The sequence below is a fragment of the Panthera tigris genome, chromosome A1 (assembly GCF_018350195.1).
Source record: "Panthera tigris isolate Pti1 chromosome A1, P.tigris_Pti1_mat1.1, whole genome shotgun sequence".
NCBI classification, from domain to species: Eukaryota; Metazoa; Chordata; class Mammalia; order Carnivora; family Felidae; genus Panthera; species Panthera tigris.
The window spans coordinates 5,944,525-5,970,591 of NC_056660.1; the positions used below are offsets into that span (position 1 = coordinate 5,944,525).

The 26,067-nt window shown below is 41.7% G+C and overlaps 1 protein-coding gene across 8 annotated transcripts in view; it reads right to left on the bottom strand.

Annotated features, from left to right (window-relative positions):
* Nucleotides 1-26,067, bottom strand: part of RNF6 (ring finger protein 6) — a 36,838-nt gene that overhangs the window by 4,774 nt on the left and 5,997 nt on the right. For 6 of the 8 annotated variants that reach the window (XM_015540105.2, XM_042986240.1, XM_015540108.2 and 3 more), the window contains one exon: nt 21,840-24,683. In XM_015540105.2, coding sequence (XP_015395591.1) covers nt 22,921-24,683 — 1,763 coding nt within the window. In that variant the 3' untranslated portion in view covers nt 21,840-22,920. Of the gene's footprint in view, nt 1-2,342; nt 2,462-21,839; nt 24,684-26,067 lie in introns of those variants that run through there. The other 2 variants (XM_042986543.1, XM_042986477.1) reach the window with 1 other exon arrangement.

Genomic DNA, 26,067 nt, shown 5'->3' on the forward strand with positions numbered 1-26,067 from the left:
ACTTGAAATTCCAAATCCCAATATAAGTGAGCAGGGTCTAAAATGAGAACAAAAAGGTAGTGTAGTGCTAGCATCTGACATAGCAGTCATAGCAGTATAACATTGGTGTCTTATTCTTTCTTGGTTCTCTGCAAAGTTCTGGAAAACTCTGATCACTCCCTTCTGTTACTACGTCTATCACGCCAGGGAACTTGGGCACAATGAGTAGCAAAGACCAGTGGTTCCCATTCCTGTGGGGAAAAGTGTAATCTTGCTGGGGCAACCACCTAGGACTCGGTTTCTTTCCTTATTTGTACAGAGGTTTGGCAGTTTAAAGATGTAACATGATTGAGACAATTTGAGTGAACCAAGCCCTGCTCACTTAATGTCTACAAATACCATGGAAAATATTCCAAATGTCAAAGTGTACTCTCATAGAGAAAGTTGTTTCTTGGAGGCAGCTCCAAAGTTGACAGGTCTAAGATATGACCTCTACAATGTCACATCCTTACTGACATTGTAGCTTTACACAGTGGGTGGGAACTGAGAAAACTTGTTTGCAAGCATATGTGAGATACTCCAAGGAGTTTCATAGAAAGAAGCAAAAACCTTGTTTGAGAAGAGCTGGAGATCATGCTAGTGAAAGTGAGGGCTGTAAAAAATGGTTTACTACTGTGAATTTTATCTGATCTGTCATTGTTCACTACTTCTCTTACCCAAAAGATGTCACGGCTGGTGGATTCATGGGTTCTTCATCATCATCATTATCATCATCATCACCACCACCACCATTTTAATTCATTGTTCATTTAGTATGAAACAGAAAAATCCAAAACTCCAAAGGATTTTCATATGGTCGTATGAAAGGTCAGAGAACTAGAGTGAAGATCTACGAATTCCTTTTCTGAGAATACAGGATCATTATCCAGCTCCAGTGTTCATGAGGCCAAGCTTCATTAAAGTATGCCATAAAGCTACAGTATTAAAAAGCTGGTAGCGGGGCACCTGGGTGGCTCAGTCGGTGAAGCATCTGACTTTGGCTCAGGTCATGATCTTGGGGTCTGTGGGTCCAAGCCCGGCATCGGGCTCTGTGCTGACAGCTCAAAGCCTGAAGCCTGCTTTGGATTCTGTGTCTCCCTCTCTCTCTGTCCCTCCCCAACTTGTGCTGTCTCTCTCACTCTCAAAAATAAATAAACATAAAATTTTTTTAAAAAGCTGGTAGAGAAATATATAATGTTCTGTGGAACATTACGCTCTATTTAGACCTCTCTTTCAAGTAGGGGGGAGGAGGTGGTGTATTGGGTATATTATTAAATGCATTGTGTTAAATAATTGGCCCTGTTCAGGGGAAATGGTTAAGGTATATTCTTATCTCCAACCATTCATAAAAATTAATTCCAGATGGATTAAATATGTAAATACATCCATTCACTAAATAAATATGCATTAAGACATTACCATGTTCAAGGAGGTAGTAAGTCAGACAAGAATCTCAGTTCTCATGGAGGCTACATTCTAGTGCAGAGTGACAGACAGTAAGCACTTTAGTAGGGATATGTATTATAGAGAAAAACAAAGCAAGCAATGGGAATAGAGAATGGGAGTTTGCAATTTCAAATAGGATGCTTAGGGACGGCAACACTACAAAGATGACATCTGGGTAAAGACTTAAGTAAGGTGAAAAAGTTGCCAGGCAGTAATGGAAGGGGGACGTTCCAGGCAGAGGTAGCATTTAATAGAAAGCCCTAAAATGGGAGTACACTTGTTTCAGAAATAGCAAGGAGTGGCTGATGTGACTGAGCACAGGAGAGAATAATGGGAAATGAGGCCAGAGCGGTAGCCAGAGATAGAAAGTTGATAGCCATTATAAGAACCTTGGCCTTTTCAGGTCAGATAGGAAGTAGCATGGTCTGATTTTAATTTTAATGGAATCTATTTTTTGTTTTGAAAACAGAGTCAATGGAGGCAAAGTCAGGGGCAGAGAGACGTGTTAGGAGGCTATTGAAGTCCTCCAGCTGAAAAGAGAGCAATGGCTGGGACCAGGATGGTAGTAGTGAAGGCAGTGAGAAAGGGCTGTTCCTGAATATACGGAAGGCAGAGCCAAAAGGATTTGCTGATGGGTCGGATGTGCAGTCCGAAGAAAAAGAGGAGTCAAGGACGATAAGGCAGGTAAACTCAAAAATGGCCCCCAGGCACTACTGCCTCCTGGTAACCGGGGCCTTTTGTAATCCCCTCCTCTTGAGTGTGGGCTGGACCCAGCGTCTGCTTCTAACCAATAGAAGGCGACGAAGATGATGGGATGTCGCCTCCATGAGTAGGTTACATAATAATGTGACTTCTGTCTTATTAGCCGACTCTCTCACCTTCTCAGCCTGCATGCTTTCATGAAACAAGTTGCCATGTTGGGGAGGCCATGTGGCAAGGGACTGAGGGCGGCCTCTGGCCAATAGCCAGCTGGGAATGGAGGCCCTGAGTCCGACAGCTATAAAGAGAAATACGGTCAGATTTTATTTGTTTAGGGAAAAAATGCATCCAGAAATAGGAATCTATAACACATATAATCAACAAAGTAGTAATATCAGTAGGACATATTTGCAGTATTACATTTTAACATTTTAACTTCATAATATATCTAAAGTAATAAGAAAAATATTATAACCCAATAAATACAAACTCAATGAATATACGCAAATGCGTAACAATACAAGCAGGCAATTCACAGGGAGAAAATATGACCTATAAATACATTAAAAGATGCTTAGCCTCACTAATTTAAAAAAAATGCTAATTCAAACAAAAAAATACCATTTTTTCCTGCTTACAACTCTATAAAGTAGGTACAGGCATACCTCCTTTTATTGCACTTTGTAGATATTACATCTATAAATTGAAGGTTTGTGGCAATCCTGCATCAAGTAAGTATGTCAGCATCATTTTTTCCAGCAGCATTTGCATGTTTTGTCTCTATGTCCCATTTTGGTAATTCTTGCAATATTTCAAACTTTTTCATTAATTATGTTTGTTATAATAATCTGTGATCAGTGATTACAACCCACTGAAAGATGATGGTTACCATTTTTTAGCAATAAGGTATTTTTTTTTAATTTTTTTTTTAACGTTTATTTATTTTTGAGACAGGGAGAGACAGAGCATGAACAGGGGAGGATCAGAGAGAGGGAGACACAGAATATGAAGCAGGCTCCAGGCCCTGAGCTGTCAGCACAGAGCCCGACGCGGGGCTCGAACTCACGGACCGCGAGATCATGACCTGAGCCGAAGTCGGCCGCCTAACCGACTGAGCCACCCAGGCGCCCCTAGCAATAAGGTATTTTTAATTAAGGCATGTACATTATTTTTTTAGACATAATGCACCGTGAAACAAACAAAAAAATCATTTGACTCATTGCAATATTATTCTGATTGCAAAATTAGCTTTATTGTAGTGGTCTGGAACTGAACCCACAATATCTCCCTCTGAGATATGCCTGTACTAATATCATCCCCATTTTACAGATGAAGAAACTGAGGCACCAAGAGGCTAAGTAACTTGCTCAAGGTCACACAGTTAATCAGTTGCAGAACCAGAATTTGAAACCGTAGGTCTGTCTCCAGAGCTAATAGTCCTAACCACCATACTATCGTGGGGTGTTAGGCAAGCCCCCATCATCTCCCCTCACACACACACACACACACACACACACACACACACACACACACACACACATTCATATATGGGACCATCTTTTGTAATTTCTTTAAAGATGAATTTATTATTTATTTGAACCTAATTTTCCTTGGACATGTTACATGATTTATTCTTTTAGGTCACATCCAGAGAAGGTAAACCCAGAATCCTGTGGGGGAAGACACCAAACAGACTGACATACATATAATGGGAGACCCACAAGAAGAAGAGAATTAGAATGAGGCATAAAAAGTATTTAAAGATATAATAAAATTTTTCCAAAATTTTATTAAAGTTCATAGATCCAAGAATTTCACTGAACTCCAAACAAAATAAATTCAAACAAAACTACCTAGGTACATTGTAGTCAAACTGCTGGCAATCAAAGATAGAGAAAATGTGTTGAAAGAAGCAAAAGAAAGAAGATATCACAAACATACATTTTTTTCTCATCAGAAACAACGTACGACCAGAAGTCAAAGGCAGGGAATCTCTAAAGTGCTGAAAGGGAAATGTTATCAATCCAGAATGTTATATACAGAGAACACATACTTCAGAAATAGAGGAGAAATAAAATATTTTCAGACAACGAAATGTAGTGGGGATCCTAGATAGTGTTAAAAGGCAAGAAAAAAAAGGCATAGATATCAAAAAGAAAAACTTTATTCACGTATGACATCATTGGTACACAGAATACAGTTAAGAATCTTTTTAAAAGCTACTAGACTAAGTGAGTTTAGCAAAATCAGAGAATATAAGTTCAAAATACAAAAATCAACTATATTTCTTTCTTGTAATGTTTATTTTTGAGAGAGAGCATGAATGAGGGAAGGGCGGAGAGAGAGGAAGACCCAGAATCTGAAGCAGGCTCCAGGCTCTGAGCTGTCAAAACAGAGCCCGACACGGAGCTCAAACTTGGGAATGGCGAGATCATGACCTGAGCTGAAGCCGGACACTTAACCGACTGAGCCACCCAGGCTCCCTGGAATCAACTATATTTCTATATGCTAGTAATGAAGAGCTGGCAATAAAAATTGTACAAAAATAACATTTACAATAACTTCAAACAACCTGGAAAACGTAGGCATAAATTTAACAAAATATACAAAATACACCAAAAAAAAAAAAAATACAGATCATTGCCAAAGTTAAAGAAAACCTAAACAAATGGAGATGTGTACAATATTGACAGCTTGGAAGATTCAATATTTAAGATGTCATTTCTCCCCAAATTGATCTATAGATTCGGTGCATTCCCAACCCAAATGCCAACATTCTTATGTTTTGTTTTTTTTTTGCGGCGGGGGGGGGGGTTGTTTTTAAATTTTTATTTAAGTAATCTCTACACCCAGCGTAAGGCTTGAACTCACAACCCGGAGATCAAATGTCAGATGCTCTTCTGACTGAGCCAGCCAGGAACATCACTCCCCAGCATTCTTTTACTTAGAAATTAACAAGCAGATTATAAAATTTCTAGGAAGACACAGAGGAGCTAAAATAGTCAAAGAGTGTGGAATGTCATAAGAATAGTTATATAGAACAATGCAGGAGAATAGGAAACTTAGCAATAGACCCCCACATGCACATACTCAACTGACGTTCACCCACCACAGAGCTCAGTGGAGAGGATAGTCTTTTCAACACATGCTACTGGAACGAGTATCCATATTCAAAACCAAACAAAAACAAATTAATCTGGATTCTTACCTTCCACCACACCAAAAAACAAGCCAAAAATGGATCACAGATTTAAACGTAACAGCTAAAGAAGACAAAGGAAGAGGAGGGGGTGGGGGAAGGAAGATGAATTACAGGAGGAGGAGGAGGAAAGAAATCTGTGATCTTGCATTAGGCAAAGACTCTTAGGGAAGACACAAAAAGCATGGATGACAAAAGACAAACACTGATAATTTGGACTTCATCAAAACTAAAACCATTCTCCTTCAAAGATGCCATTAAGGGGGCACTCACTTTCGAATGTCCCCTCTCTGTAAAAAGAGTTTTCTTACTATTCTTCCTCTCTAATCTTATGCTCTAATAAACTTTTGCCTGCTGCTCAAAAACAAACAAACAAACAAAAAAAAACAACAACCTGCCATTAAGAAAATGAAAAGGCAAGTTAAACACTTGGAAGGGAAAACATCTATAATGTGTATATATCTATATATAGTGTGTATGTATATCTATACATATGTAGTATAGATAACTACATAGATATACTTACATAGATAGATATGGATCACAAATGACTGATATTCATTATACATGGAGAGCTCTTACAACTCAATAATAACAAGATAAACCAATGGGGGCAGTGGAGATTATATATAATTACATAGGTAATTATAGATAGATAGATAGATAGATAGATAGATAGATAGGACTAAAGAAGATGTATAAAGAGACAACAAGTACGGGAAAAGATCGTCAACATCATTCATCATCATGGAAACTCAAATCAAAACTACCCTGAGGTACCACTTCACATCCACACCACTGGCTAAAATCAAAGAGCCTGACAGCAGTGGGTTGGGGAGAACGCAGAGCAACTGGGACTCTCATACGAGGCTGGCTTCCCGGGCACCAGGCTCAGAAGAGCTCCACACCTGAAGAGCTCCACTCCGCTGTCACTGTCCTGAAGTTCTTGATAATAATTGCACCTTCGAGCGAGTGTTCTGTAAGTGAAGTCCGATGAAACAATGCAAAAATGCACGTGAGCAGAGCAGATACTCCTAATACACCTGTTTGTTCCTTGATGCTTCCTTCACACCTGGTGTTTGCAGTGTCCCATGAGCACAGACTTCTGATGGACACAATGCATGGGAGTTCAGCAAGACTCAAAGCAAATAAAAAAGAATCATGTTGTTCCTCAGAAAATTAAAAATAGGATTGTCATATGATCCAACAATCCCATTTCTGAGCTTATACCCAGAATGAAATGAAAGCAGAGCCTTTGCAGCCCCATGTTCATAGCAGCAGTGTTTGCAATAGCTAAAATATGGAAGAAACTCAAGCATCAGCGGATGAAGGGATAAACAAAATGTGGCATGTATATACAATGGAATATTATTCGGACAGTACAACATAGATGAACCTTGAAGACATTATGCTAAGTGAAATAGCCAGTTGCAAAAGGACTTTAAAATGCTGTTAAAAAAAATAGTGTATGATCCCACTCATTTGAAGTACATAATACAGCTAAATTCACAGAGACAGAGGGGTGCCGGGGTGGCTCATTTGGTTCAGTGTCAGACTTTAGCTCAGGTCACCGTTTGTGAGTTCGAGCCCCACCTCAGGCTCTTTGTGGATGGCTCTCGGAGCCTGGAGCCTGCTTCCAATTCTGTGTCTCCCTCTCTCTCTGCCCCTCCCCTGCTCATGCCCTGTCTCCCTCTCTCTCAAAAATAAATGAACGTTAAAAAAAAAAATTCATAGAGACAGAAAGCAGAATGGAGGTTGCCCAGGGGGCTGGGGGGAGGGGAAATGGAGAGTTGGTGTTTAATAAGGATAGAGTTTCAGTTTTGCAAGATGAGAAGAGTTCTGTGGGTGATGGTTGCACAATGGTTTAAGTGCACTTAGTGCCACTGAATGTACACTTAAAAATGGTTGATGATTACATGTATTTTACCACAGTTTTTAAAAAAGTAATTATGTTATATCTATGACTGAGGAAGGGGGGCGGGCAAGCACTGACAGCCATAGAATGTAATAGAGTTGCCGGATAAAATGCAGTCTGTCCCGTGCAATATTTGGGATGTACTTGTACTAAAGAAATGATTTGCTCTTTGTCTGACACCTAGATTTAATCGTTCATCTCGTATTTTTATTTGCTACCTCCGGCAATCCTCCTCAAGGGGCCAGCCACACTTTGCATTTGAACCAGAACTTGCTTTGAATGAAGAAAGGTGGCGATCCAAGAAACACGAAGCCCCGAAGAACTCTACCATTTCCTTTTTCGCTTGTGTTTCCTTTTTCGCTTGTGTTACCCACTGTGTTAGCCAACTCTTTATGCTATGAATGGAGACGTAAGCCATAAAAGGAACAAAAAAGATCAGGCAACCTCTAGTTCCTCTTCCTCTCAGCTCTTCCTTACTCATCAGGAAGCCCAAGGTAGAGTTACCACAAAGTGCACGTGTGGAGAAGAGAAACAGAAACAGCTGAGTTGGTTTTGTGCAGTGTTTCAACTGTTTTCAGAAGAGCGAAATAAATATGCGAGCTATGAAATCCAAACTGTGTAATTTTAGTGAGTCCACATGCAAGCCAAAAGCTCTTGTTATCGGCACCTAAAACTTGCTGTTTTGTATTCTTTTATGAGACAATCGGTCAGGTACAGATGTCAGTGGAGGCAGACGAGAGGCTCAGGACAAAACCGAGTTAATTATGCTTACAGGTCCTAGAGACGGGAGCCACACAAGGCCAAATGGGAAGGACACCAGGGTGGACAAGAGGCAGAAAAGAGGAGCGAAGGGCAGGAGAGCAGGGGGCATGTGTGCTTGTAATGTTGGTGGGGGTGGGACCAGGAGCCACGTACCTAGGCTGTGACCCTTACTGGTGTTTCCTTGGAGAAGCCAAGACAGGACAAGAGAACAATGTAGGATAGACTACAGAATAATTTCTGTGGGCTTTAGACTTGAAGGGTGATCCCTAGTTGCCTGGTACCTGGCATGATTAAGTCAGAGGAATATTGCCTGCTGGACGTGCATGGGCCAGATAGAGGAGACAGCTCTGGATTGGTCAGCTTGTATATATCAGAGGCATGCTCAGTCTGTGTTCCTGGCTATCTCTAAGAATTGCCTAGCCAAGTAGGGCATTCTCTGCCCAGTCGGAAAGGGTTTTTAAGATCAAAATATCATAATTTACAGGGGGAAACACACACACATGCACATACACACACACACACACACACACACACAATACTGCCTTTTTAATATCATATTAAGGGAAGTTTGGGGTGATAATAGTGGAGATTTTTAGAGTAGGGCATAAGTTGCCCTAAACAGCATAGAAAAAATTACAAGAGTAGAGAGGAGGAACAGAAGTGGAATACCAGTCTCCAGAGGCTGGCCCATAACTGCATTCCCATTCACACGGCATTAGCCAAGAAAGACAGATCTGAAATTTTGGGTTTTTCAAACAATATCCTGGGAAAATTGTATAGTTTGTCAGAAAGATGTTCAGATCAAGGTGGCAGGTCTGGCGGTTATATTGTTGGAGGGCATGGAATGAAATTATTGAAGTATATATAAAAACTAGTGGTTCTGTGTGTAACCAAGGGGAAATAGTGGTTTGGTGGTCATGGTCTGAGATGCAAAGTGGAAGATTGTGGTAGGAAGCCGGAGGTGGGGAGTCGGAGAAGGCAGCGGGGACAGAGGTGTTGAAGTATTGACTAACAGGAAGCAGTTGCCTCCCGGGGAAAACGATAATCTCCATTAATTTTTAGAATGGCCCAGATACTAGTAACTTCTACCAGATTTCTCTTCAGGCACAGGAATATAGGGAGGCGCATTTGAGCAGAGAGCAGGGAATATACCAGGATCACGGGCTAAGCGGACAGTGAGCCCAGAAACGTAAGAGAATCCCTTACATCAAAAGAAGAAAAGCGGAAATGCCTTGCGTCCTATTTGTGTCTTAGGAGAGGCGGTCTATGGGCATTGTTTGGGTGGAGATCTTAGCATCCAGGGTGAAGGATCTCTCCCACAGTGAGCGAAGTCATCTCCAGTGGTGAGTCTTGGTCAGATACCATGTCATTTGAGATGACATGTTCTCCAGCGGTGAGCTCCTGGGCCAGGGATGTGGGACTGGGGTGTTCTTCTCAAGCGGGTACTTACTGGAGTTGATGTGGGTCTCAGCGTTTGCCACATTTGGTTGGAACGAATGTTTACTGGAGTGTAACCAAGTGAAAGCACCCAGACTGGCTGTAGTTGCCAGAACGGTGTGCAGCTGGACTCTTGACAGGGTTTTCGGTTTTGTTTTTGTTTTTGTGGAAGTTTAGATTCAAATGGGTCCCAAATCACATGACAGCTGCCTGGCCCAGGGGGCAGTCTACAGTTGATGGATCCTGGAAGAGTATAAATTGGCTAGCTAGGAGGGAGCATTCTCTTCCCAGCCAGAAACGCTTTGGAAATGTCCAAACGTTGCAATGCAAAGAGAAATTTCCTTATATATCTTAAACCCGTTGGCACTGCGTAATATAAGGTTGAAATAGCAGTAAACTTTATGTTAATAATTAAGAGCATGAATAGCAAATAAAAACCACTGTGACAAGTCAAGAGAGAGATCGCAGAAGAAGAGAGCTTTGTATTTCCTGCTTTTTGAACAGTGAACCACACGTTTTTAATTTGTACTGGGTCCAGCAAATTATGCAGCTGGCTCTGGCTTATACATTTCTGGGAGGAATGTAAATGGTATGACCATTTTGGAAAACAGTTTTGTGGTTTCTTGTAAAGGCAGCCACGCATTTACCGCGTGACCTGGGGAGGGAAGCCGATTGAGCTAACTCGGTCACATTTGCACCCTACTGAAGAAAGTGAAAGAGATCGTATGATTGGGAGCCCCACCAGAACCACATAGAATGGAGGAAGAGTAATTCCCCCAGAAGAATGAAGAAACGAATGCTGAGCAAGCCAAAATTAATGGAGGCAGAAAATGGATAAAGGGAGGAGGAGGGTGGTACAAGAAGTGAGGATATTCTATTACAGATGGCGAGGCTAGAATTTAAGTTTCCCGCCCACCTCAGTGAAGCTTTTCTTCTTTGATTCAAGCCTTCGTTAAGGCGTTATCTAGAAAAATGGCTTGTTTCTGCAAAGAATTGCTTTGTAAATTGCACCTGAGGCAAATAAACGTGGATTAAACATATAATAATAATAATAATAATAATAATAATAATAAATATGAGGCCCCTGAAGCGCTTTTATGATTTGATGTTCCTACCCAGAAGTTTGGTTTCATACCAGGAAAGTCAGTTGACAGATACCCAGTGACCCAGCTGTGGGACCTATCTAGAAGCTTCCAGTACTGACCACTTGTTCACTACTGGGAGGACAAAGACAAACGGGGTATGTAGGTGTGCCTTAGTAGACCCCAAGATGATGGAAGAAAGAGTGCCATTCTGCCCTTATTCCGTGGATGTAGCTGTTGTAACAGTCTGGCCCAAACTGAAGAGCCTCCAGTTGTAAATGTGGAGAACCAAGGTCTGTTTTGGGCACCGCCACTGGCCTTTTGGTTGACTTGGGCAAATGATTCACTTCTCTGTACTTCATTTTCTTCCAACACAAGCATAAGTTATACCTCCTCAACCCACTGTCAAGTTGGCTTGTTATATAAATGAGTTCATAAGCATGAAATCTCTTGGCAAATGAAATTTCATAGAAAATTAAGATTACATGCTAGTTATTATTATTAGCACGAGGGAGAGGTGCTGGCACCCTCCCTTTCCCTTCCAGATTATTGGCAATGGGAGAAGATCAAATAAGGAGCATGACTGGATTTGGAGAATGACCTTTCAATACACTGCTGTCCATGAAACAAGGATCAGAGAGTTTTGTGGCTCTGGCAGCTTCCTGAGAACCCAGGAAACGGCTATGAATCTGGAAGAGGCATTAGTTGTTAAAACTCAGAGATGGGATATTTTTACAGTGATACAAGGCAGCTTCTTATCTCTTTCCTCACAGCATCACTAAAACAAAACCAAAACCAAAAATGAAAACCTTTAACTGATTCCCAGAAACACAGACTTTGCTTGCAGAAAAGCTGGAGGAGACGGAGGGGGTCAGTGAGCAAGAATAAAAATAGTATGGTACATTTGGAAAGGAAAAAAAGAGACCTCATTATCACACTGGCAGATACTAAGAATAAATGATGAACAAAAGTACCTCAAGGCTAAGCCAAATGGATCACAAATTGGATATGAGTCAGCAACGCAAGTCCTTTATTAGGGAAGCTCAGGCCTGAGTACGATGTTAATAATATTTTCTGCTGATTTTTATGAAGCACTTACTATGTGCCATGGACTTTTAAGTGTATACATGCATTTAATCCCACAGGGTAGGTGTGACTGTTACTCAATTTCACCAACGAGGAGAATGATGGCCAGTAAGTTAAAGTATTTCTACAAGTCCTCCTAGCCATTATGTGGCAAATCTGGGACTTGAGCTGGTATCTGTCACCAAAATCCTGTTCCTAATCCCCATATTGTAAACTGACCCCCAGAGAGCTCCCTGCTCACGTAGACACAGGTTGCAGTTCTGGGCTTTGGCAAAGGGGCTCGGCAAACCTTATGAGGATTCAAAGGATAGCAGTGAAAGGAATAAGGTGACTTCACTTGGAGAAGAGAAACCTAAGATATGATCCATGGCAATGTTAACCTGTCTGGTGGCAAACCAGTCTGGGTGGTTTGGGAGAGCAGAGGAGTCAGAGTAAACCGGAATCAAATTGTGATTGTTTCCAGAAGCGACCAACGCTAAATATCTGTGGCAGTCGTGAAGACCCAGCATCAAGACAACCTGGTGTGGGCTGTGTAAGTGACTGACAGCCCCCAGGTGTCACACTTTTGGGTCTGCTCTGGCACTCAGGCGCAGGCTGCCCCCGGGCCGCCCCTAGCCGATGACCGAGCCTGAGGACGTATAAGAGCTGGGCCATTCTTGCCCAATGGGGGACCACTCTGTCAGCCCTGACTCTCCATCTGAGAGTCTCAGAACCACCCAGTGGTCTGAAGCGTCTCCTACCCAAGCCTCCTTCTTCTCCCTTCCTTCCTTAGGGATCTTACCTAGAGCCTAGCCTGGAGGTTCTCCTCGCCTACTCCTGCTCTCTCCCCTTTAATCTTAACAGGTGTTTCCCCAGTAGATCCCTCGTATATAATCCTGCGTTGGTGTTCACTTCTCAGAGACCCAAACGGATACAATACTGAGTGTGTAGTGAAAGGGAAATGATAACTTTGTCTTTAAAAGCAGGCATCGCAATTAGTGATTAAGAAAAAGTACAGGCTCTTGGGACCCAAAGAGGATGTGCTTAGAAGACGGTCCACTCTTCTCCTAGGCCTGAGATTCTAAGAGTCTGTATTTGGGGTGTAAATCTAACAGGTTGAATGTTCTCAGCTTATTTTATTTTTAACAAAATTCACTGTATTATGAAAGTAAGAATTATGACCTTAAGGTATTATCTGAATGATAATGAGAAACGCCTGAAATGACATCTTCATTGCACCTGTCACCATCTGTGATCTGAAACCTGCACTGCTCTAACAGATGCTATTAAAATGATTGCAAAAGTGAACAGCGACCAATACTCATTAGAAACAGATGGCCGCAGATCTCAGGCTTGAGCCCTCACAAACCAGCCCCGGAGCTGGAGCCCCGTCCCGAATCCCTTGAGCAGCACGACTCAGCTCAAACTTCCCCAGAGTCCTAAAGAGTCCAATAGTCTCTGGTACAGCGTTTATTTGCCCTGCACAGGTTAAAAGAGGCCTTTCCCTATACTGAGGCATCAGCCTTACAAGACTAATAGTTAGACATACTTCAGCAGTGAATATGTGGTCAAGCTTTAAATAATTCTTTGCAATTAATAAAGTAAGACATTTAAAAAAGTTACAAGGCTACAACGTCTTCCTTCTAACCAACTGTGGTGTGTGACCTTGAATAAATTGTTTAAGCCATCCAGATCACATACACACACAAAATTCTGTGTATGTGGCAGGTCAACATTACAAACTCATTGAAGTTGTAATTCTCACCCCCTGTTAAGGGGTTATGGTTTTTCTTTGTTTCTCATGAGGACTGGACTATTTCAGAAAATGCCTTTTCATAGGGATAGAGTATACTCCCCTTAGGTAGATGTGGTAATTCTCCCTCTCTGTATATTGAGAGTCAAGAAACTTAAACCTCTGTTCTCACCGCGACAAACTATTTAAAGAGCTTCACGATAATGTTACACTGAATAAGAAGGTGTTTGCTCTTATCAGCTCCCAAGATACAAACAATTCTACTATCAGACGGAATAAACACTCTTTAAGATTAAACCTGAAACCTTTCTCTTTGCAAGAAAAAACCCCCAACAATCTGAGTACAGTTAATGGTGAGACACATTCAGAATTAAGCTGTAAAAGGGCCACCCTCTTCTCTAAGGCTCTGGCAACCACTAGGTTCCTCTCCCAGTTGGCTGCGTGGCTCTTGCACAATCAAAATGACCAGCCTGTCTGCCCGCTCTTTGGCTGGAAGGCCCTTTGCCCCCTCCTGGTGGTTGGGGAGAGAGAAAATGGAAGCAGTGAGAGATACAAAGGCAGAGCGCACACAACCAAAGCCGCCATTTATCAAACAGGGTGGCCTGATGCAGGAACTCGACCCAGTTGGGTCACTGTGGTAAGTAAACAGAGCAGCTGCGACAGGCCATTGAGGAAAGGGCAACTTGAAATTTGAGAAAGGCATCCTTGGGGCCCCTGGTTGGCTCCAGAGGTAGTGACCTCAGGGTCCTGGGTTCAAGCCCCACATTGGGGGTAGAGCTTACATTAAAAAGAAGAAGTACAAAAGAAAAGAGAATGGCACGCTTTATAGAGTCTCAAGCACTACCATACCACCATTCGCGATAAATTTTTTAAAATATTTTTTCAATTTCATTCTTTGTTAACTTGCAGGAATATTATTAGATTTTTCTGCTTTTGGCTGTACTCAAATCATATTTCAGAAACATTCTGGGTAGTGTAGATTTTGGGGGGGCTGCCCTGGGGGCATTTCCCCTCTTGCCTCAAACCACAAAAATATGGTAGCTATTGTATCTATGGTAAATGGGTTCCAAGTTTAAAAAAAAAAAAAATCTGGGTCACCTGGGAGGCTCAGTCTGCTAAGCGTCCAATTCTTGATTTTGGCTCAGATTATGATCTCACAGTTCATGAAATCGAACCCCACTTTGGGCTCTGTGCTGATAGCGCAGAGCCTGCTTGGGATTCCCTCTCACCTTCTCTCTTTCTCCCCAAATAACTAAATAAACATAAAAAATCTCACAAACAAGCTTTTAATGTATAAGGTATTTGTAAGCCAGGCCTACCTATATATGAAACTTATATTCATTTCCTTATTAAATATATACTTAGTGACCTACTAGGTACCAGGCATCACACCAGGTGCTGTGGACAAGTTCAAGGAGCTCACAGTTCTTTACAGAAGGTGTAGTGTAAGTGAAGTGCATAATGGGGAGTGAGCAGGGCCATATCATTACTTTCACGGGCTCTTAGCAGCTTTGTGTTGCTGGGCCCCTTTGTCCATAAAAAGTATTAAAATTATGTTCTACTACTGTTATTAAAGAGAAATATAATACAGTTTGGATTACTTGCTCTTTTTTCTCTTGCAGATTTTAAAAGAAATTAAAACATTAAAACAAATTTTTTTAATGTTTATTTTTTAAGAGAGAGAGAGGGGGCGCCTGGGTGGCTCAGTCGGTTGAGCATCGACTTCAGTTCAGATCATGATCTCGCTGTTCATGAGTTCAAGCCCTGCATCGGGCTATGTGCTGAGAGCTCAGAGCCTGGAGCCTGCTTCACATTCTGTGTCTCCCTCTCTCTCTGCCCCTCCCCCACTCGTGCTCTGTCTATCAAAAATAAATAAACATTTAAAAAAAATTAAAAAAAGAGAAAGAGAGAGAGAGACAGAATGCAAGCAGGGGAGGTGCAGAGAGAGACAGGGAGACACGGAATCCAAAGCAGGCTCCAGGCTCTGAGCTGTCAGCACAGAGACCGACACGGGCTAGAAATCACGGACCGTGGGATCATGACCCGAGCCGAAGTTGGATGCTTAAACACCTGAGCCACCCAGACATCCCAGAAATTAAAACATTTTTGTGGGCCTTTAAAATTATCCTGGGTTGTAGACATTGTGCCTGCTATGCTTAACGGAGACATCAGCCCTGGAGATGACAAGGTGAGGGTTTGCAAGAGGTGACATTTAAGGTCAGAGTTAAAGGATACACAGGAATTAATCAGAAAGGCAAGCGGGGAAAGGCCATCACAGGGAGGAAGAATAGCGTGGACGAAACCCTAAAGTGTGAAGGGCAAGGTTAAGGGCCCCGCAAGGTAGAAAATGAGGTTAGTAAAGGTAGGCAGAGGATAAAATATGAAGAATCTTGTATGTTGTACCAAGAACAGGCAGGAAGTAATGGAGAACAGCTGAGGAGTGTCATGTCTAGACGTGTCTCGTACAAAGATTGCACCTGAGTGACTGTAAGGCTAGGAGACCACGTTAAGAGATGAAGGCAAGGACCCGAGAAATGGGAACGAAAATGATGAGGATTCCAAGAACACGGGTTGGTCAATCGGACAGAAGATGCAGAAGTCTGGGTTCTTATTTATTCCCTTCTCAGCCCTTTAATTAGTGCCTGACTACCTACCCATCAGTCATACACCAAAGAAAACCAAGCAACCAACTTGGCTATGGGAAACAGGCATTTTTCCTGATCACTCTCCTGTTCATCTGATTAATTTCTCTTGGCCTTTTGATTTATCTCCAGTCCCTCCTGTTCTGACACCCTATTGAAACCCAGTTCTCCATCTCTAAGGGGTAACAGTGCATTGGTCACAATTTTGTACTTGACCTCTGATTCTTTGCGTCCACAGCTATGACTACAAGGTACGCCTGCTGCCCATTCTGACCCCTCGGGCCCATCCTAGCCAAGCCAGTCCCACCTGACCTCCACACAGGGAAAAGGGATCAGACTTTTCTGCCTTGAATGAACTGGTGAATGGTTAGAGGTGATAGAGTAGGCAGTCAGTTAGCTAGGTGTGAGCAGGGAACAGGCATGTGTTTTCTGTTTAGAGAGGAGGAAACCAAGTTTCAAAGAGCTGGCAAACCCCCGGGGGGAGGGGGGAATGCTCTCTTCCCTAGGATCACTACCCTTCAGTGACCTATAGTTTCCTTATGATACATTTACACTGCAGTTCTGACCCCTACCCCCTTGCGGGGGGATGGCTGCCATGACAGTTCTGACAAGCACCATACAGGGCCCAAAACGCCCACTCCTGTTGGTAGGAGGAGTCCCTTAGGAGACCTCAGAGGCCACACCGGCTATGACCCATAACCTATTCAAACATAAAAAGATGACCCCAAACCCTGATGTGTAGCCACCTCTGGACCTGCCTGCTCTCCCATCTCGAGAGTGTACTTTTGCTTTAGCTGCTATTTTTTAAAAAAAAATTTTCATGTTTATTTATTTTTGAGAAACAGAGTTGAGGGGGGGAGGGAGACACAGAATCGGAAGCAGGCTCCAGGCTGTCAGCAGAGGGCTTGAAGCCACGAGCCGCGAGATCATGACCCGAGCCAAAGTCAGACGCTTAACCCACTGAGCCACCCAGGCGCCCCTTGCTGTAGCTGCTATTAAACAGCTGCTTAAGAGTTTGGCTCTGAGTTCTTTCTTGGCCAAACTCAAGAACCCAGGCCAGGGAATGGCATGGACTGAGCTCAGAAAAGAGGGTGAGGAACAGTTTGACGGAAAAGGATTACTACTTCAGTTCTAGACGTGTTGGCTCTGAGGTTCCAAAGAGGCAGCCTGGTAGACATTAACCAAAGCAGCCACAAATATGATCCTAGCGGGGCGCCTGGGTGGCTCAGTCAGTTTAAGCATCCGGCTCTTGGTTTCGGCCCGGGTCATGATGTTTGTGAGTTCGAGCCCCACATCAGGCTCTGTGCTGACCGTGCAGAGCCTGCTTAGGATTCTCTCTCTCCCCCTCTCCTCTGCCCCTCCCCTGCTCACACTGTCTCTGTCTCTCTCAAAAATAAACAAACTTAAAAAAAAAAAACGTGGTCCTAGAATTCAGGAGAATGTTCTGAGCTAGAGATGGAGATGTGTGTGCGGAATTCACATAGTAGGCCTTAGGCTATCCGCCTTCGTGAAAGACGGACCCTTAGCTGGCGTCTAGGCACTTGATTTGGGGAGTGTTTCCACCATCCGCCTACTGAAAGAAGTGTCTCAACGTGCCTAAACCACGAATAATGTGGTTCATGCTGAACACTTGCTTTCCTTCTGGGAGTCTGGGATTTTGGTACATGCCAGGCAGAGGTGCCTACATGACCGGCCCCCAATAAAAATCTTGGGCAATGAGTCTGTAATGAGCTTCCTTAACAACAACACTTCTTCCATGTCCCATTTGGTGCTGGAGGAATGAGTGTCTTGTAGGACTGCACTGGGATAGGACTCTTGGAAGCTTGACTGGTTTCATCCAGACTTCGCCCCATGTCCCTTTACCCTTTGTCTCCTTTCCTTATAATAAATCTTAGCTGTGAGCACAACTATATACTCAGTCCCATGAGTCCTAGCCAACCACTGACCTGGAGGTGGTCTTGGGATCTTCAAACAGAGAGTTATCAGGAACATTAGGTGCTTCAATGATGGGACTGAAAATATAATTAAACCGCTCCCAATCTACATGCTTGCGCTGGACTGGCCACGTGACCTGACCCCAACTGATCAGAGTGGAATGGTCACTCTGCGTCACCCTTCAGACGAAAATGAAGAAGCCTCCTTCCTATTGTAAAACACACTGTCTGAAATGCAGCAAAGGGACAATGGCAACACTCAAAGGAAGATTAAAGAAAGCCCCCAAACCACACCAGAAGTAAAATCTATTTAGCTAAGCAATAGAAGCGTCCTTTTAACAAAATACTGAAAGAAAGAAAGAAGGAAAGAAAGAAAGAAAGAAAGAAAGAAAAAAGGAAGAAAAGAAAAAAGAGAAAAGGAAGGAAAGAAAAGAAAGAAACAGAAAAAAAGAAAAGGAAGGAAAGAAAGAAAAAAGAGAAAAGGAAAGAAAGAAAGAAAGAAAGAAAGAAAGAAAGAAAGAAAGAAAGAAAGAAAATGAAAGAAAGAAAGAAAAAGAAAGAAATAAAAAGAAAAGCCCTAAAGGTGTTGTAAGGGTCATGGCTATTCCCTCTAGTAAATCAAGAACAATACAAGACTTGTGGTGTTTGAGACGAGACCCCAAATGAAACTGTTAAGGAGCTAATTAAAGTTTTAAGGCACTTGTCCAAAAAGCCCCTAACCTATTGTACAGAGACCTGTTCAACATTATGGCAGTTCCTGAACCAAGGATTCACATCAAAGTGCTAAGATCAAAACTGTTCACTAGCATCCTCTCAAACCTTCCAGCCCCTGCCACTCACCCCCACCACCAGTATGGAAATTCTCGCTGGTTATCTTTCTGAAAGTGGCCCTCATTCAGGATTAGGCCAGCCAAATTGGCTGACCAAACAACTTAGTCTACATCCAGATAAGAGAGTCAACAAAGAGATGCTTACAAGTCTCCTTATTTCTATCATTCATCCTTCTAAGCTTGCTCAGCGGGACGTGTGTACATTCTATACCAGTAATCAGTGTAATCAGTGACGCTTCTTTCCCCCTTTTTTGTTTGATCTTTATTCCATTTCACTCTATCAGGTAGATAGGAGCCACATTTATCATTTATCCCATAAGCTGGATGGTAAGAAGTCACGATGAATCCAATCCAATCTAATGGAAGAGTGGACACCATCCAGTTCGCTATTATGAATCTGAACTCGTAAGAGTGGCTAAATTGTGTCACCTCACGGTACAGAAGCTGTAAATGAATTTGTATCATTTCCCATCGGGGAGAATGTGAAAATGTTTTGCAATTGCACAGAAGACAGTTGGATTCTGGTTACAAATAGGGGCATTTCTGAGGTTAAATGGGTGAGAAGGAAGTGTACATATATACTAGGCAACCAAGAGGTTACACTTTCCAAACAAGACATTAATACAATCGAGGAAAAATACACGTGAAAGCTTTATTTTGGAGAAGATATGGGATTACGCCACTAAAAAAAGGGGGGCGGTTAAGAAAAAGAAAAGTATAGGAGCCAACTCAGACTCTTCAGAGATTTAATGCTCAAAATAAATTAAAAAAAAAAAAAAACTTGCTGAAAGTAATTGAAGATCCCTAATTATTCTAAGGGCAGATATGTTCAGGACCTAATACCTCCATAGTCACCGAAAAGAACTCACAACCTGCCTGTAGACATTGAGGAAAACGGTCACCACTGACACTTACAGTCATGTCCTGTGGAACATGGAACATTTGGCGTTCTCGGTGACAGATGGCTTGCTGGGCAATCATCTTCTGTATTAACAGGCACCCCAGCTCTCTGACCTCCAACGTCCCACGGGATTGAGGAAGAGACCCCAGAGGAGCTTGCTGCCACTGCAAAGGGAAGAAGAACTGCCCACGTATGTGGAGTACTATTTCCACACAACGTCTTCCTCCTCTGGCCAGACGTTACTCAGATGGAGAGGTGCAGGAAGATTGGAAATTCGCTGGAAGTTCTTGTCCAGGAGTAGTATTTGTGAAAAGACCTCAGACTCAACTTATTAACTACGATCCTTCACACAGGGTCTTCAGGTCCCATCTCTTTTCTGGACCCATCCTCACAATACAGATCCCGCTTTGTAACTTTCGGGAGCAGTCCTCCCGTTGTTTGCGGATCAAGCCTTTCTGCTTTTCCAGAATGCAGTTGAGGGGGAAAAGGACAAGCTTTGGAGGCAAACGGTCCTGTGTGTGACTCTGAACTCTGCTACTCGCTATGGGAAGTGGCCATAACACTTCAAGATCTTGGGAGGCTTAAATTACAAATTCGCGTTAAAAACTGAAAGGAAAATAACCACAGGGCAAATGAAAGGTAGTCAAGTACGGGTCAATGCTACTTGAAACTATACACATCTGGGATACAAGAGGGAAAGCAGGTGGGAGGCTGACAGTTTTGAAATACAAGTTTGCAAGGCAGCCACACTATAAAGAATAAGCTCTAAGGACACGACATGGAGCACGATATTCAAATGAAGCGTTTCAAACTATTTGTTCCTTTCTATATTGGAACCATAAGGCATGCAATCATTGCTAAATAGAGGCTATAAATAGATAAAGAGCCTTTGTATTTGTCATCAGCTTTGTTTACTGGGAAATGAATGAAAATATTACAGAAAACACTCCTTTGTTCCCGACTAGGATACCAATTGACAAAACACATGAAGCCTGCTGCTTAGCGGGAATTTTCCATAAACTGTACCATGTAGTTCTATCTCAAATGCCGATTTGGGGTCCCTTCAATGCTGGTCCTAACCATGTCTTGCAAAGGACCAAATCAAAGAATCAACGTGCTTGTATTTTTTCCTTTATCCCTACTTTTTTTTCATTTCCCCCTTTCTTTGTTCTCCTCTTGATTTTCCTAACTGATCAAGCCAGGGAAGGTAGAACTTCCTGAAGAATATTCCACATGAGCAAAAAATGCTGGATTTAGTCTCTGGTCATACTGGGAACAAACGGTATCACTGAAACGAGGGAGAGGTGCATATTTAAGATAAATGTCTACATTGGCATAGCTTGAAACACCTCTCTCTCTTCTATTCGGGTGATTTTCCATCTGTGAATATATCGCTCTCCCACTTCATACTGAACAAGAAACCAAATAATGTCCTTTTTTCCCAACATTTTTACTCTCTTCTCTCTCTTTCCAGTTTCACTGCCATCGCGCTAGGTTAGCTAGTAACTGAGGATGATGATAACCGATGATAAAAATGACCACAGTGGTTCCTTTATTAAGGTTTTTTTGCTTCCCCCCTCTCTCTACTCCACTGTTATGAACACTACACCACACCAATTTTCCTGAAACATGAAAAATGATCTTACCATTCGCCACTAAATTCACCAAGAGACACCAAAAGTTTGTAAGGTGAAGTAAAATTCCTTAGTCTGGCATTTAAAGCATTCAAACCTCCCAGCCCCATGATTGACCTACATAAACCATTTACTCCAAACGAAGTCATGACTCTTACAAAAAGCTTTCCCTCCAGGTGTTAAATGCACTCCCTGAAAACTCCTGTGTATGCATCTTACCTGATGAATATAGTTACTTAATCAGAAGGAAAAACAATCTTGAGATACACGTAAATCTTCCCGAATCTGGTCCTGAGGAATTTGTTCTTGTGGTTTTCCCCAAGCAGTATCACCACAGGAAAACTGTGTCATATATTCATTTAATTCAGTAACTCATTAAATGTTCTCTTCCTGTGAAGATAGGGACTCTGTCCTCAGCTGAATCCTCAGCACCTGTAACACTGACACCTTGTAGGTGTGAAATTTTTCTTTTTTTGAAAAATAAATCACAGGGGACCAAGAGAAAAGAAGTTCACATACAGCTTTGTTTTAATATTTATTGGTAGAAATAGATCTTCAATGCATACTTCGTGTTCATATAAATTCCACATTCTCTTAAGGGTTTTTTGTTTTGTATTATTTGGAGTTTTTGGCCTCCAAGTAAACTTAACACATTATCTATGCATTTGATTCTTCATAGACATTTTTTTTTTTTTAGATTTTAAAAGTAAATTTGAGAAACCATGCATATCTGTATACCTTACTTAATATAATCCAAAGAATTGTTTGCACATTCAAACAAGTCACAAAAAGGCCGAACTCAAGTTAAATAATCTATATGTACTAAAATGTCCATGTTCCATTTCTGAGTAAAGAAATACTTGTTCAGTATTACATATTGCTTGCTGTCTAGTAAGATTGTCAGAGACGCTTCAGTAAATTATCTCTATTTTTAAATATCTACTTCCTCCCAGAGATGATCCTGTAAATGTTACACATTGTGCCATATGCAGTAATAGCCCAAAAGCTTAAATAAGAACCAAACTGGTAGTTTTTAGACGGAATATTTTACCCTTAAAATTATATATCTATATATACATATATGGTATGCTGCATATTAAATTTAACATTTCAAGTAACTTAAATATATAGAGCAAACATTCAGCCAAACACTCTCTCATGAAAAGATATTGTCCTTACAATAAAAAGTTAACGAAAGGCTTATTTAGACACCACTGTCTGGACATGGCACTAAGCCTATGGAAGTTGAAAGTCCACATAAAGTCTGCTGTGCTATTAAGAAAAGGAAGATTGATTGTTAACCTACTGAATTGTGCAGATACAAAAGTGCTTAGCATGACGAAATTACCAAAATAAGAACATTTTAAAGATTATTTGGTTCTAGCAATATTGACTATTCTGTACTTGTCGATAATTTAACATTTGCCATTTTAAGTTTCATATAAATTTTCTTTTTAACAAGTTAAAAAAGCACACAAAAAATAGTGCAAACTATAATAATCTGTTCTTTTTCATCCTGGTTAGCTCATCACAAAGGATTCAACAAAAGGGTGCTTAAATACTCAGCTCTACTAAAATGTACTATTTGAACAGACCCAACGCTTCACCCATTGTTTGCTATGCTGGACCCTAGAACAGGCTGCCGACAGATGGGGCAAGTGCAATTCTCTGAGAGCCAGCGGTCAATACAATGAATGTGAAATTCGTGCATGCAAGGTAATTGCCTGAGCTTGTTTCCAGTCACATAGTCACTGATGCAAACACTACAGATTTTGCCTAGGTCACTATCGATACTGCTATGCTCATAGTTCCGGGTGGAAAGATTGTCAATCTGCTCTTTGGTTAAACCACGTATGTGATCCTCGTCATCACCTTCATTTAGTAAAAAGAAGTGAGCAAGGCGAAGGATAGGTAGTGTTCCAGTTTCAACTAAGTTATTTGAATTTCGCGACTGCCGGCCACCTCTGCTATCACTGTTTCGGGCGGGAGGCCAGGGAGTCTCGTTTTCACCACGCATTTCAGAGCTGTCTTCTCGGGCCCGCCTGTTTTGAGAGGAACCTTCACTGTGCTGGCTGATGTCATTAACTGCACCTACGGTGCTCGGATCTGAGTGCCTCTCTGGTAAATGCTGACCATGTCTCGGAACCTCTGACTCAGATTCGGCCTCCATTAAAGAACTCAATTCTCCAAATCCAGTCATGATCTGCCTTAAAATGGACCGAAGAGCCACTGATGACGGTTCCACAAGCTCATTCTCAGAAATCCTCCGCAGAGGAACTGTGATAGTGCTAACATAGGTTTGAACACCTGACCGCTCTAAACGAGAAATAGTTCGGCGAAAGCCCCCACTATTGCTTTCGATAGTGACTGTATTTTCCGCTAGCCCTACCCTAGATCGAGTTCTACTTGCAATACTATCCCGATCTCTGTTTTCTCCAGGACGAATCCTTCTCACTTGGAGGTCCAGTGTGATTGTTGGATGTCGTCGTGTAGCAGTTGAAGATCTGCTAGATTCTTCTCCTTCCTCTACTGTTATTCTTGACACAAGTCTTGAGTTAGAGAATGGAGCATAGGCAGTACCTCTACGTTCCCTATCCTGCTCTAAAAAGACACGCGTTATACCTCTCCTCCTAACAGACCTTCTGACGTTTTGCTGTAAAGGTCTACTTTCTCTCTGTGAGTTACGATAAACAGTGCCACTTTGTCTCTGAATTGGTGAGCGGCTTCGACTACTGAAAGCAGACCGTAATCTTATTGGCTCTAATCTTTGGTTTGTATTCCTCACTGTAACATTAGTTCTAGCCCCATTTTCCCAAACATGTGCTGCTCCAAACCGCTGCCCCTCCCTCTGCCTGAGTTCACTACCACCCAACTGGTTTGCGTGACTACCGAAATCAGCACGCGGAGCTCTCGTTCTAGGAATGCCAACTGCTCCCCCAATGCCATTTCTTAATCTTCCCAATGTTGAGAAAGATCCTTCTGCTGAGTTCTGCCCCCTTGAACCGAGCCTAGTCCTTGGGATGTTGGAGCTACTACCACTGTGATTCATGGAGGTTTGGCTTCGCGTTCGCCTAGCCACAGGACTGGCTGACCTCTGTTGCCTATTTGTAGTACGATCCCTGCTAAAATCTGAAAGTGGAATGCCTGTCTGATCTTCGCCATGAATTTCAATTTCTCTATTCTCATGATTTATATGGATTTCCAGACTAAACCGAAACTCTCCACTGTTTGGGTTTGTTCGACTCACAGCTCTCCAAGTTTGGTTCCCATTTTGTCCACTTCGGGTTGCGTTTCCCGTGCGTCGAAACGTGTTCAACCATTCTAGCAGAGAATCTTCGTTTGAACTTTCTCTAGGGACTTCTGAGTCTGGAAAGCAAAGCAAATCAACTTAAGATCAATTCCTAAAATCTATCTTTAGACTTTTATTAAAGCTTACGAGATAAATTTTTTATTAAATTCAATAATATTTAAGAACATCTATGCATTTTAGTGAATGAAAATGGCAAAAAGTTGGAATTTCTAAAAGAAAAGTATATACTATATGCATAGTATAATACATTCTGATGTATTATAAAACTATAAATACTGTTTATGCAAAGCTCTGAAGAAATCCTCATTCTTACTTTCTCTATCCCCATTACTGGCAAAATATTAAGGCAAATGAGGAGGCGCCTGGATGGCTCGGTCAGTTAAGTGCTTGACTCTTGATTTCAGCTTAGGTCATGATCTCACCATTTGTGAGTTCAAGCCCTGTGTCAGGCTCTGTGCTGACAGCACAGAGCCTGCTTGGGATTCTCTGTCTCCCTCTTTCTTGGCCCTTCCACCTGCCTGCATACTCAATCTCTCCCAAAGATAAATAAATATTTTAAAAAACTAAAGCAGGTGAGAAATACAGCCAATACTAAAACAGTACATTTAAATTGCTTTAGCCATATGGTAAAATCAGTAAAATATAGTGGCAAAACTTATATGTACTTCATTGTGAATGGGATTCTTCTGGTAAAGGGAAGTCAACATTTTACAGCTAGAGGTATTTTCATGACCTCAGGAATTTTATCCTATTTCTCAGGAACTGCCAAAAATGTACACTTTAAGAAATGTGCCTTTCTGAATACATATTAGCACTACATTATGTCTTTATGTGAAGCTGGGAAACTTTAGGCATGCTACCTAAGTTCTCTAGGACTGTACCCTTATTTGTAACTTGGAGATAATAAAAGTATAAATGTCATAGGATTATCATGAGAATAAAATACTGGATATAAAATGATTAGTACAATACCTGGCATATAGGAAGCATTTAATAAAGGTTAGCCATTATGAATATTTTCTGTTCATTTAGAATGTAAGCTCCAGGAAGATGAAGAGTTTTATCTTGTCTTATTTACTGTTAAATCCCCACCTCTACAACAGTATCTGGTACAAATCAGACTCTCTCAATTAATGTTGAATGAATCAATTTAGAAAAAATGAGCCCCTGATAAACTTCCGTAACACTGCTACTACGGGAAGCTTAAGTTTTCCATTTTTAACCAGGGAAGAAGTCAATGAAAATCATTCTAATGCACATGAACTATACAGACTTTAACCTTTAAGTTTATTCTACACAAAAATGGCCGTTAAATGAGATGGCTTTGATTTTGTTTCAATCTCTTATAAAAATTTCTTGTAAAAACCATTTTTAAATATTAAAGTTAAAGCTATTAATCAACTGCTGGTGTCAATAAAATAAACCACCTTTAGCCATATC